General features: G+C 39.6%; 1 protein-coding gene across 2 annotated transcripts in view; it reads left to right on the top strand.

The window, feature by feature from the left end:
* LOC129739440 (G2/mitotic-specific cyclin-B3) overlaps positions 1-10,815 on the top strand; it is a 32,945-nt gene extending 22,130 nt beyond the window's left edge. Inside the window, exons 1-6 of one of the 2 annotated variants that reach the window (XM_055730892.1) lie at positions 3,834-4,023; positions 4,099-4,817; positions 8,765-9,059; positions 9,123-9,881; positions 9,952-10,282; positions 10,375-10,815. In XM_055730892.1, coding sequence (XP_055586867.1) covers positions 4,741-4,817; positions 8,765-9,059; positions 9,123-9,881; positions 9,952-10,282; positions 10,375-10,658 — 1,746 coding nt within the window. In that variant the 5' untranslated portion in view covers positions 3,834-4,023; positions 4,099-4,740 and the 3' untranslated portion in view covers positions 10,659-10,815. Of the gene's footprint in view, positions 1-3,833; positions 4,024-4,098; positions 4,818-8,764; positions 9,060-9,122; positions 9,882-9,951; positions 10,283-10,374 lie in introns of those variants that run through there. The other variant, XM_055730890.1, reaches the window with a different exon arrangement.
* Positions 10,816-13,794: the final 2,979 nt, after the last annotated feature.

The raw sequence follows: 13,794 nt of genomic DNA, 5'->3' as shown, positions 1-13,794 counted from the left end.
AATAGTGAATGGAATTTGGATGAATTTTTGAGGGCATTGTATAGCCTGTTCAAAAACATTCCACTTAGAAGGGCAGATTATACTGCAGTAACGGATTCAACTATATTTCCGTTAAAATTTTGTAACGTCCGCTGGGTGGAAAAAGCATGCGCTGCAGAACGTGCTGCCAAAATGCTACCGTACCTCGAACGGCTTGTCGACGAGGTAAAAAAACAAGAGGAGAAATAGATTAAGGAGAACCATCCAAATTTTAAGCGGAGTTTTCCATCGATTTCCCGGTCGAAGGTATTCGACATTGTTGCTAAAGCTGTAGATGATAATTTGCTGGGATCAAAATTGAGTTTTTTTGTTACTTTTTACGAGTATAAGACAGAAGCACCGATGGTTCCGTTTTCTAAGATGATTTAACCGGGCTTTCAAGAGCATCGATGGAGGAAACGTAAAATCAAAAATACTTATTGGAATTGAACTCTTAGAAATAAATCTTCTACCTCCTGTTAGCGTAGAAATTGAATTCTCAACTACATTGGTAATTAAGAAAGCAAAAGAGTCTGGTCATGTTTCGGACAAAGATATCCTTGTCGTTCGTTTTACTGTGGATTTTTGAATAAAATGGCTATACGATCTCTCTTGTCTTATCCCATCACTCTGTATTTATCGTGCGTTAATCCCGATGTGATTGCACACTATCCAGATATTGCCAAAAAACGTTTAGACCTGTGTCTAGAAGTACTTGTTGACATGCAACACTTAAGTGGAGCTTGTGCCGATAAAATTAGGGACGAATTTGGACAATTATGTGCGGTACCTTCAATAAAAACATCATTTGAACACGATTGAACATTTTTTGGTTGGAACTTATTGGCGAATCGAAAAAGAAGTTCTTCAATTCGACGACCTCATTGAAGAAATTTATAATTTTGTCTCATGGCAACGCGACGATGAAAAGAGGCTTTTCGGTTAACGCGAAATGCCTAGTTGAAAACCAAACCGAGGAAAGTCTGACAGTCCAACGTATCGTATACGACGGAATCAGCATGTCAGGGGGAGTTACAGCTATAACGGTAACGAAATCGTTAATCCAGTATGTACGCAATTCTCACTCGAGATATGTCGCAAAAAAATGGAAAAGAATCTGAAAACAGGAATTGCGAAACGGATGCGAGAGGCAGAAAAGGAGGCTAAGGAACTGGAAGCGAAAAAATGTAAGGTGCTTTCCGACGCTCAGACAGAGGCAAGCTTGATGGACGAAAAAATTAAAATACTTAAAAATATATGAGATACAAATAAAATTGAAAAATGATAATCAAGCATATTTTAATTATTAAACCCTTTTTCTTTTGTTTAACACTTTCGAATCGAGCGACATAGTTTAAAAAAAAACTCCTGCGTATCAATCTAATGATAAACATAACTGGTAAACATAACTGAAACAAAAATCATTTAAAGATAATTTACCACTAAAAAAAAGCTTAGTCGATTTTCGTTTATATGGTTTCAAAAATGGATATTCGGAATTTTGTTTGGTTTTCTGTTGTATAAAACCGGGAATTTCGTGAGACCATGCGGGAAAAAAACGGGAAAAATGCGGGAAATCAAAAATTGATTTTGAGTGGCCACCCTGTTCCAGAGAAGAAACAAAAATAATGATGATTTTTCAGCACAAAATATTAATTTTACCCATACAAACCTAAAAGTTTCCATTTATTCTTGTAAACGTACTTAAAAAAAACTGCAAAATATTACGGATGAGTTTTGAACCAAAACGACCCCAGGGTTTGAGAAATTCATAATTGACCCCAAATCGACTCAGTCTACTGAGATATGCGACCCTGCACCTGTGATCTTACACCTAAAATCTTTGATCTGAGACCCGAAACCTGCAACATTAGAACTGAGACATGATACATGACACTTGGGACACGAGAATTAGGACCTGAGCGAGACCTGAGACATGAGATTTAGGACATGAGACATGAAACATGAGAAACAAGAAATGGTACGTGAGATGTGGGACGTAAGGCGTGAAAGGTGAGACATGAAACGTGAAGAAAGAGACGTATAAAATGAAAAGTGAGACGATAGAGACGTAAGAAAACGTGGGTGTGCTAAGTGATACGTGAGGAGACGTAGGTGTGCTAAGTGAGACGTGAGGAGTGAGACACGAGAAGTGATGTATGAGACGTAAGACATAAGAAACGAGTCGTGATAAGTGAGGTATTTGAAGTGAGAAACAAGATGTCACGTCTCACCTCTTCTAACGTCTTACTTCTCGCTTTTCACTCTTCACGTCTCACTTTTAATGTTTCACATTTTCTTTTCACCTCGAACTTCTTAGTTCTCACATCTTATTTCTCACGTTTCAAGTCTCACTTCTTACCCCTCACGCACAATTTAGATGAATAATTTCAACATATTACTAACGAGCTATACTTGATATTGTAGCTTCGTTAGGGTAGCTATTAATATGAATGTTCACCATGGGTGCACGGATTCACCTCCATTTAATATCTATTTTCTTAAAACCCGCTGTTTGGCTTTAGAAGAAAACTTTTGTAATGAATGTGGTTATTTATTACGGTGCACGGATCCATCGGAATTTTGTTAAATGTGATTGTAGACATACTGCGGGTGATATATTTAAACAAATTTTCATCTCTGTGTTCACTTCATCCACCATACCTGGAAAACGTGGCTGTGAACTGTGAAGTCGTAGTAAAAAAAATTTCGGTGGTAGCATAAAGCCCACACAAATGTACTTATTTAAATATTGGACGCCACATTTTTTCGAATTTAAAATTACCTTTATACAATCTGAAACGGCTTGAATCCAATTTCATAACTGAAACGCATACCTAATGAAATTTTGAAAACAAAAAAATCACAATCAGGCTTTGTACTTTCTGAATACTTTGACACCCTCAAGTTCTGGTGGGCCATAGTCATCATCGTCGTCATCGTCATCATTAGTTCCTTTACCCGACCATCATTCAAGCTTCGACAACAAATACAGCAGCAAAAATTCAAAAACCGTTTCACACCCTGCTCCCGGCAGGACTGACACTCTGACTCGAGAAGCGCGCCCATTGAATGTCGTCCTTGAGCATGCAGCATAACGAACAAAAGCCAACCGAAAGCATAAACTTTGTTATGTTTCCATTCTGTTCTTTAGTTCTGTGTCATGTCGATGCAAGACGGTTCCTTCGTTGTAGTCGTGACCGTGCGTCTGTCCGCCGTAAGGACCTTCCTCGCATGTGAAGACGGCAGGCTGGGACCCCAAAATTAGGGTTGCCATGAGTTCGTCTTTTGGAGCAAGTGGGATGATATTGAAAAAAAAACTTTTAAACTTTAATCGATGGGAAAAAGCAGATCTTTGAATAAAAATATTTTTCAACGATAATCGAATTTGAACGAGGCATCAATTGACTAACTGCGTACACAGTTGGCATGTTTCCGGTATAGCTCGTGTCCTCATTTTGAAAGACGGTTGGCCACTCTATCAAAAGAATCAGAGGAGCTTAACGAAAAATGTCTTGGTATTATTTTTTCGGCAATCCTACCGATATGTATGGTTTGTCTTAAGTCTATGTATTAAAAAGAGGAAGAAAAATTTCGGTTATTTACTTGTCCTGTGTTGGAGGGCCTCTTGCCGAGGCGAGGAGGTCTTGTCGTTGCTTGAGGGATTTTTTTTTGTTCTGGTTTTGATTCGCCAAAGCATCTGTTGTATACACAAAGTAAATTTCGGCTGGATAGGGAAAAGGCGCGCTCGGTTTTCTTCTGAGGTTTCCAGATCTCCGTACTGTAGCCGAAGCCTTTCCGGGGATCCCTCCAATTCCGTCTTCGTCAGTTTGTTGCGAACTCAGTCGATGATGGCTGTTGGTGGATGTTGACGGAGCAACGGTGACTTTCTGCCGCTTCAATAAACCAGTATTGTTTTCTAAGATAAAAATATTCTTGTTGGCTTTTGTTAAGCTTAGTTTTGTTGTCTTTTAATTTTGTTAGTTTATATATTTATAATTAAAGGTGAGATTTTAAACAATATTGTTTTATGACAAAAAGCTAAAGTTTGTTTTATTTCCTTTCTCCCTTTTTCCACAGAGAGCTGAAGGCCTGAAGCAATCACAGAAGGTGCTATCTGATCCCATATCGTAGAAAATCTGATAATTTTGTACAGTGGTCAGTGATAAAAATAAATTACGGGAGGCTTCAAATGAAACTCGACGACAATCAAAGTTGGCAATAAAAAAAACGTAAAATATTTGAGAAAGTCTCCCTCAAGTGCGTGTCATTTGCAATTTATTTTGGCTAGTCGGTTTGAAAAAAAAAATTGGATTGTTTGTGTAATTTCAATCGCAGCAATAGTTCTGCACAGAAAGTAGTTCAATTAGATGAAGTTCTAGTGTTTATGTTCACACAACTGCTAACAGAAGAAGAAAAAAGTGTAACAAGCTTATTCAGTGATAAGTGATGTATGCTTTGTTGTCCGAGTGCCTTTCTGTTAAGAAAAAGAACATCTGCTAGCAATACAAAAGCGACAAATATATTTAGGAGAAAAAAAAACATTAGCCAACAGAATTAACCGTCCGTTGAACGCGTCAGTTGATCGGCAAGCAAAACAAAAAAAAACGTTCAATCGGGGAAGTCCCTGTTGCTGCTTGCTTGCTGCTCCTGCTGCTGCTTTTCGATAAACCGGGCGTTCAAATTTGAACGTCAACGAACCATAGACCATATTTTCCTGGAATGAAAATGGCTCCGACCAAGCAGAACGGGACGACGGCAGCCCTGATCCCGCAGATCCGGAAAACTATCACAACCAGGTACGTTTCATATCGTAATTTAAAAATTTAGGTTTCAGTAATTTTTTCTCAAAACTTTTAAGTATGATAAAGGATGTAGTTGAGTGAGTTGTAAGATAAAATTTTAATCACCTCACCTCAGATGTCACGTCGCTTGCTGCCTGTTCGATGATTTAGGAGAGGATCGTGTCAACGATGTTATGTTTTTAGCTTGCCGGATCTCTGAAATACAACCATCAATCTGTTCTTTATCATTTAGTTACCTCAAACATGACAGTGTTTACATCATTAATGTGTTGTGTTTATCAAAAATCCATGGTGGCAAACGAATTGATGCTATTATCCATTTAAATGAAATTTAAAAAACCGTCGCTGATGAACTGGCAACAAAACACAGACTTCCGGCAATCTAGTACAGTAAGGTTTTTAACGAGCATTAACGCGATTTTTTACGCGATTTTCGCAATTTACGCGTCCTTTTCAAAGGAAAACACTTAGATTTTTTTGGAAACTGGATGAATCTGAAACAAGATACTGGGAACATGAGACGTGAGATCTGAGACCTGAGACCTGTGTCCTGATACCTGACCTCAGTCCGAATACCTGAGACCTTAGTTCTGATACCTGAGTCTTCAGACTTGAGACCTGAGACATGAGACTTGAGACCTGAGACATGAGACCTGAGACATAAGAACTGAAAAATGAGTCATGAGACCGGAGACCTGAGACCTAGCCAAGAGACATGAGAACTGAGACTCGAGACCGGAGACATGAGACATGATGCATTAGGCCTGAGATATTAGACCTGAGACAAGAGCCATTAGACTTGAGACATGAGACCTGAGACTTCAGACCTGAGACATGAGTCATGATACATGTCTCAGGTCTCATGTCTCAAGTCTCATGTCTCATGTGTCATGTCTCATGTACCATGTCTCCGGTCTCAGATCTCAAGTTTCAGGCCTCTTGTCCAATGTCTTAGGTCTCAAGATTCATGTCTTATGTCTCAGGTCTCATGGTCACAGGTAGCTCAGGTCTCAGGTCGAAGTTCTCAATTTCATTGTTAGGGCGTGAAACACCCTACAAACAATACCGCTGGGCTCACTGCTGGCAGCCTATCTGTCAGCCGATCGACGCGCCAACCAGCGGGTAAAATACAACAACAACAACCAATCACTTAATGTTTTGTTCTGTAAACGTTAAGTCGCGACGTGATTTTACCTCGTCAATAAATCGTCTTTTTAATATGTAGTGTTAAGTAACTACGTGCGTTCTGTCTTTGTATCCGTACCTACCCCAGTTTACAACAGTGGCGACGAGTCGGTCTCGTAATTATCGCGGAACACGCTAATTAACCGCGAAATTACGTTCCCCACGCGGAAAAGACGTCGGTGTGTGATGGATTCGAGTGATCCTAACCCAACTTCGGATCAACCCACTGGATCAAATGGGACCATCAACGGGCTCCCCAGTGGACAGCAGTTCCACCCAGCTGGCATGCAGCAACTTTTCATTCGCCCCACACAGTTCGGTCAACAGCCACCGACGGGACTTACTTTTCAGTTCCCCGGGCAGCAGCAACAGCAGTAGCAGCAATCATCGCACCAGTTTTCACCATCATCCGACGCACTCCTCACCCAGCTCCTCCAACAGCAGCAAGCATTTGCGACACAAATGCTGAACCAACAGCAAGAATTCATGCGGCAACAGCAGGAAATGTTCCTCCGCACGCTGGTATCGATAAATGTGCAGGTACCGTCCAACCCTGAGGTGATCCTTGATTCACTTTCTCACCATATCAAGGAGTTCAGGTATGATCCGGACAATCACATAACGTTCGCGGCTTGGTACGCGAGGTACAAAGATTTATTCGAGCAAGACGCTTCCCGGCTCGATGACGATGCAAAAGTACGTTTGCTCCTCCGGAAGATGGGTTCAGCCGAACATGAACGGTATGTGAATTTCATTCTTCCGAAACTACCGAAAGACCACCAATTCGACGAAACAGTTCGGAAATTGGGGGTCTTGTTTGGTGCCGCTGAATCCCTTATCAGCAAGCGTTACCGGTGCCTCCAAACAACGAAAAAGTCCACCGAAGATTACATTTCCTATTCATGCCGTGTAAACAAAAACGCGGTCGATTTTGAGTTGAGCAAATTGACAGAGGAGCAATTCAAATGCTTATTGTTTGTTTGCGGTTTGAAATCGGAGTGTGATGGTGAGGTGCGTACTAGGCTGTTGGCGAAAATTGAGGACCGGAACGAGGTTACACTGGAGCAGCTTTCGGAGGACTGTCAGCGGCTGATGTGTCTAAAAAGAGACACAGCGATGATCGAAAAATCATCCGGATCATCATCATCATCAGTGCAGCTAGTGAAGCGGAATCAACAGCGAATTCCGAAAAGTTTTCCGAAAATAGTGAAGCAAAAAAGTGCAAACAAAAACATTCCCCCAACCCCTTGTTGGAAGTGCGGCGCAATGCACTACACTCGTGAGTGCCCCTACATGGACCACAAGTGTAGTGATTGTGGCAACAGTGGACACCGAGAAGGTTACTGTTACGAGGAAAAAAGTGAAAAGCCCCATAACAAGAACAAAATTAAAACTTTTTGGGCAACAACAGTGAAAGTGAACAACGTGCAACACAAAAGAAAATTCGTGCAAGCTAGATTGAACAATGCAGAGGTGAAACTCCAGCTGGACACTGGATCGGATATCAGCGTTATATCGAAGCGTGTGTGGGAGAAAATTGGGAAGCCTCCCACCACCACCCCTGTACGAGAACAAGCATTTACTGCTTCTGGTGCCCCTCTGCAACTGCTTCGTAAGTTCGAGTGTGACGTAAACGTTAACGGTCTGCAGCGCCGTGGCACATTTTACGTGGTCGACCAATCGCTCAACTTACTCGGTATCGATTTGGTCGACGCGTTTGGATTCTGGTCAGTGCCGATTTCTTCGTTTTCGGCATCTAGCACTTCACTACAGTCGGAAGTCCGGACTTCTGAAGCAAAATTTAGTGCTGGCGCGATTATATTGATACCAACATTTCGACTGTATTCGATTCTGTGAACCAAGCTATTCTGCTTAAGAATATGCAATACTTTAGGGTTTCTGAAAGATTGTGTGCTTGGATTAAAAGTTACCTACCAAATCGTCAATTAGCTGTTCAAATTGGTTCTGCTGAATTATTTACCTTTATACCGGTACCACAAGGTCGCAATTCGGGCCCCTTATTGTTTCCGGTGCTCTGTAATGAGATAAAATTGCTGCTTGTGAGACGTGAAGCACTCCAGTATTTTTGACCATAAACGGTTTAGCTGAACTAAGAACTAATTTAATCATCAACACCTGATAGAAAAATTTGGTATAATTGTTCTCTAATATCTGCTCGGGTTGAAATCAGCGTTGTGCGCGTTTTGAACCAAGCGAAAGTGGTTATATAGAATATAATACTCTGGGCGAAAAATCCCAAACCAATACATACATTTGAACCAACTCAACGACAATTTGTGTGTTTGTCTTGCCAAACGATAGTATACCAAATAACTATGCCATACGACGTTCGAATTTTGTCGGCTTTCTAAATAAATTTCTCAGAAATATATCAAATTTTTATTATGCTCCTAATATGAACTTTTGCAAAGAGAAAAAAGTAATTGTACATAACTCCACTCTCAACTAGACTATTGCCTAACTATCAAGTCCGTTTATTGTCCATTCGTCAAACCATCCAAGTCAAGCGTCGCAGATTGTAGTGCCGCATCTTTTGGTTACTATACTTCTTCGATACAGCTATTTGATGCGGGACAAATAATTCTGTTTCAGATGCTCTTCGCTCTTTTCAACACCTTTAAAATTTTCTTCGAATGTTATATCCGTGCATTATTTCAAGTCATTAACTCTCACAGTTAAAGGACTTAAAATTTCGAATTATTGTTAACTTCAAACCTTTTTTATTGTTTTTTTAGATCCAAAGCGGCCAACAATCAGAACCTCCACCCGGATGATCAGCCATTACAGCGGGGCAAGCGGAAAGCCGACCTCAGCCCCATTAAGAACGATCGTGGAGTCAAACGTTCGGCCCTTGGCAACTTGACCAATGCAGTGGTGCTCACCGCATCCGAAAGCGACACCGATGGGGGTCTCGGTTTGCTCAAGGGAGGCACCAAAACCTCCATCAAACAAGCCACCAACAACATCCTGCACACTTTCGCCACCAACATGATCCTACAGGGCAAAAAGGGAACGACTGCAGCCATCAAGGTGAGAATTTCCTTGGTTAATGGTATCTCTTAAATGTAGGTTTTAAAATTCACGTTTTCACAGACTGAAGTATTTACTAAACCGGACCCAGACGGACCAAAAACCCGTGCGGCCACCAAAACTTTGACCCGTGCCGCGAGCCGGCAGCAGCAAAAGACGGTCACCGTTAAATCGACTAACAGTACCGAACATCCGTTGCAGCAAGAAATTTCCACAATGTCAACTGCCCTGGTGAAAACAAAAGATCTGGGCTTTAATTCGCAGAAGACTACCACCACAACTTCTGTCGCTCAGCAAGTGACGAAACCAAAGCGTAGGATAACGAACGAATTTGAAAAGACTGAAGACAGTTTGTACGTGTCTGCTCTGGAGGACATCACGGTCGGCGGAGGATCGCTGCGATTATCTGAGAATTTCGAGAGCACCCCAACCCGTCTGGAGAGTGTTAGCGAGACGGATAAGTCCAAAGAAAGCTCGCCCAGGAAGAAAACTCCTGAGGGAGTTGAAGACTTTGATCTGTCCAACTGGAACGACATTTTCCAGGTGTCACACTACGCTCAAGATATTTTCCAATACCAGAAAGATCGGGAGGTGCATTTCGTCATTCCAGATTATATGGTCAAACAACCGCACATAAGCAAATGGATGCGTGCTCTGCTGGTTGACTGGATGGTTGAGATTCAGGAATCATTCGAGTTGAACCACGAAACGCTCTATCTGGCGGTTAAAATAGTCGATATTTATCTATCACGGACGGAAATAGAACGAGGATCACTTCAACTGCTGGGTGCTGCTGCACTTTTCATCGCTGCCAAGTATGATGTGAGTCGAACGTTAACGTTATAAATTCTCTACCGATTCAAACATATAATCAAATTTCTTTTATTTGAAGGAGCGGATCCCGCCAACGGTGGACGACTTCCACTACATCTGCGATGGTGCCTACCAGCGTCGGGAAATGATTCTTATGGAAATGAATGTGTTCAAAACGATCGGCTACGATCTAGGGATTCCACTGTCGTATCGTTTTCTGAGACGTTATGCACGGGTCAATCGAATCGACATGCCAGTACTAACGCTGGCTCGGTACATTCTCGAGTACACTTTGATGGACTACTCTATTGTACAGTTACGTGATTCGAAGCTGGCCTGTGCAGCCTTGTTCATCGCGATGCGTATCAATAATATGCCCGGGTGGAATAAGACTCTGGAGTTCTATTCAGGTATATTTGACCCTTTTAAGATTGACGTTAACCAAAACTCACCTTTTCCGTATTTTTTATTTTTTTATATATATTTCCCATTTTTTTTCTAGGGTACAAAATCGAGGAGTTTGCCGACATTGCCATTCTGCTGAACAATATAATGACGCGTAAGCCCAAGGAATCACTCAACACCGTGCGCCACAAGTATTCACACGAGCTGTTCTTCGAGTCGGCCAAGAAACCGTTCATTACCGATTTGACCAAACTGTTCGACACGACCGGTTATCAGCCGCCGAAGCAACCGAGCGCTCTTTGTCAACTTACGGACAGCACCGTTTCCACTGTTGCTACTGCTGCCGCCAACAAGACTCATCATGTAACAAAATCCGCGTAACAGGATATTCGAAATATTTTATCAACCCTTTTCAAAGTTGTCATATTTTGGTTTCGCCACCGAGCGGCCAGTAACGATTGGAATCCTTTTTTATATCATCTATTTGTAGTTAGTCAGAATACAGATTTATTTTATGGGTTCAATCCTTTCAACGAAAGATTTTTTTTAGTTTCTTCACACATCTTTAGAAGGTCACTAAATGGATGGAATATTTCTCGTATTCTCTTCTGACTGGAACACCTCAATGAATATTTTGGGACTAGACTTTCTTGTTTTTTCGGTTTATATTTGTTTCAGCTTTTGTTTTCTTATTTTTTAAAAGTTATATTTTTTGTAAATTCTGCCAATTTTTTTCTGTTCAAAGTTTAGATAAAATTCAGAGTATATTACAAACTTTAACCAGAAAATGATATAACTTTCTACGCAAACTGACTAACTGTAAAAAGAGCTACGAAAAATGCTATACAAAATCTTGAACAAAGTTAAACAAACATTATGAGAATAAACAAGCTCTACTTCACTTAGAAGAGGATCAGGACTAACAAAAACTATTGATCTCGAAATTGAATTTATTCACGCGAATATCGATTTTATTTTGGAAATTCACACAATTGTAAAAACAAGAAATGCTAAAACGTTATTTTTTTGTAAACATAAGTTTACCTCGATCGCGGAAGATGAGAATTTACAATTTAGGGAACACTTATTTATGTTGGTTTAGCAGTAAGGGAAAAATGTACGCGACCAGGAAAGACGTCGGCTGTACGATGTGTGCGCTAAATGAAAAGGCTTATGAAAAAAGAAAACTTGAAAGAATAAAACACGAGTTTATCTGGCAAACGAAAGTATAGCTCAAGTTACGAGTTACGGAAGCATTGTTGTTGAAGTACAATAAAAAATAGCTTTGGCTAAGTTTTGTTTTGATAAACTATAAAAAAAACTGTAGTTTCATTCGTTAACGTACCACGAGGGCTGGACTGCATAATATCTACTTTAATGTTTACTGGAACAGTAATGATGACAAATCTGATTTAAAATTGCTATTTAATGCTTTTGAATGCTTTTTATGACTCTAGAATCAACTCAAATTTTCAAGACAAATGTCCTGAGAAATTCATGAGAATTATTGATCTCTTGGAGCAATTATAATCGAATTGAATGAATTGAAAATCTAATTCATTCAAAACATTTTCGACAGCAGCATCTAGCGGAAGGTGTGAGAAATTTCATCGGATATTTTTGGAAAACCACACAGAGAAGAAAACCACAGGTTTAACAGCCAGGGGTGCCAGGTGGTTTCGTTAAAAATCAGGACAACTCGAAGTTAAAAATCAGGATTTTTCAGGACACCTCATGATTTATGCAAATAATGAGAATTTCTGATTAAATTGCATAAATAAAGGCGCAATACAGGTGCTGTAAACGCCTTGATTTATGCAACAACAGTACGCAGTTTGTTGGCTGGCCGGTAGTTCATATCGAAAAACACCAATTGAATATCATCTGAACCGAAAATTACCATCTGTTAAATGGGTTTAACTATTTTATAAACTTTTTATCCGATTTTCTCATAGTTTAACTACAAATTTTATCATATTTAAGAAGTTTTTATGAAAATCAGGACAAATCAGGACATTTTGGGGATAAATTTTCAAAAATCAGGACAACTCGAGAGTTTTTGAAAAATCAGGACGGTCTCTCGAAAATCAGGACAAATCCTGATAAATCAGGACACCTGGCACCTCTGTTAACAGCACACGCATTTGAATTATATTTCGGTGAAAGTTTTGTTAAAAAGAATGGGATTTTTTCTTTGAGTGTCTATGAGCAAACAATTTTTCATGAACTTCACGCTCGTTTTCATTTAACCAATTATGGTTATAGAATAACCATTTTATGGTGTTTGCTCGAAAACTATCAATATGGTTATTTTTTAAGAATTTTTCTATGTCAAAATTCAACCATTTATCAAGTTCTCGTGTATTAACCAGAAAATGGTTGAAAAATTTTACGTTTTTTCTACGCCATATTGGAAGCTACCGTGGAGTGAACCGAAGGTGTTTCGGATTTAATTTGTTTGCACGAATAAAACAGGGCTGGAGAGATTCTAAAGGTAATTGGCCCTTATTCTGCGCCTCGCGTGACGTGACGATTGTAGAGTCACCCAAGTCACTCTATTCCAGCAGTCGGTTTAGGTGAGGAACGTCACTTCGGATGAACTTTGTGAGTTCTTACCATATTCTCGTAGTCACCGTGGGTGAGAATCGTCGCATTCGGGTGACGATTTTAGGTGACAATTGTCGGTACCTTTTCAGGTGGCGACGAGATAGAAATTCAATGAAAAATTTATGAAACAGGGAATAATTTGGCTCTAAATGTTCAACAACATTAAAGTATGACCATTTTTAAAACAATTTTCACGAAAAAATCTAGAATCGCTGAACTAATTCGGCAACGTGTGAGAATTGTCGGTACCTTTTCAGGTAATGACGAAATAGAATTTGAATGGAAAATTAATGCAAAACAGCATATTTTGATTTTAAGTATTTACTTACACTAAAATATGATAATTAAAAAAAATGAGATTAACTTACTTATGTACATTTATTTTAAATATCTGCTTTTTCACTCAATGAAAAAATTTTTTCTAAGACGATTGATTTGAAATCATATAAGTTTTACATTTGATATTGGGTAAACACATTGTTCTCATTTGAAAAGTACATTTTTATTTATTCAAAGAAAAGTTGTTCTTTACTCCAAAGAATGTTTGTTGTAGTACTGGCATGCAATCCTTTATGCGCCATTCGATATCGATTAAGTTTGTCCACTTTTTTGCATGAAGGAGTAAAGGTGCAGCAGTGCATTCAGCCGTTTAACCACTGCCGTACAACAGCTTAACAGCATCTCCCTTCCCTCGGTTCCATGAGAGTACTTAGCCAATTCGAATTTGTTTTAATTCTTCAGAATATCGAAATATAATTCCTATTAGATTCGTCACTTTGCAATTTGTGGATACATAGGTGATTTTATTTGTTAAATAACTAAAATGTTAAATAACTAAAATGAATAGTAAGGCTGCAAATTTAAAAGAAAATCGAATTAACATCGAGTGCTTACTATAAACATATTTACC

The sequence above is a fragment of the Uranotaenia lowii genome, chromosome 1, assembly GCF_029784155.1.
Source record: "Uranotaenia lowii strain MFRU-FL chromosome 1, ASM2978415v1, whole genome shotgun sequence".
NCBI classification, from domain to species: Eukaryota; Metazoa; Arthropoda; class Insecta; order Diptera; family Culicidae; genus Uranotaenia; species Uranotaenia lowii.
The sequence above is the reverse complement of the archived record's forward strand: the minus strand, read 5'-3'. Positions and strand labels throughout refer to the sequence as shown.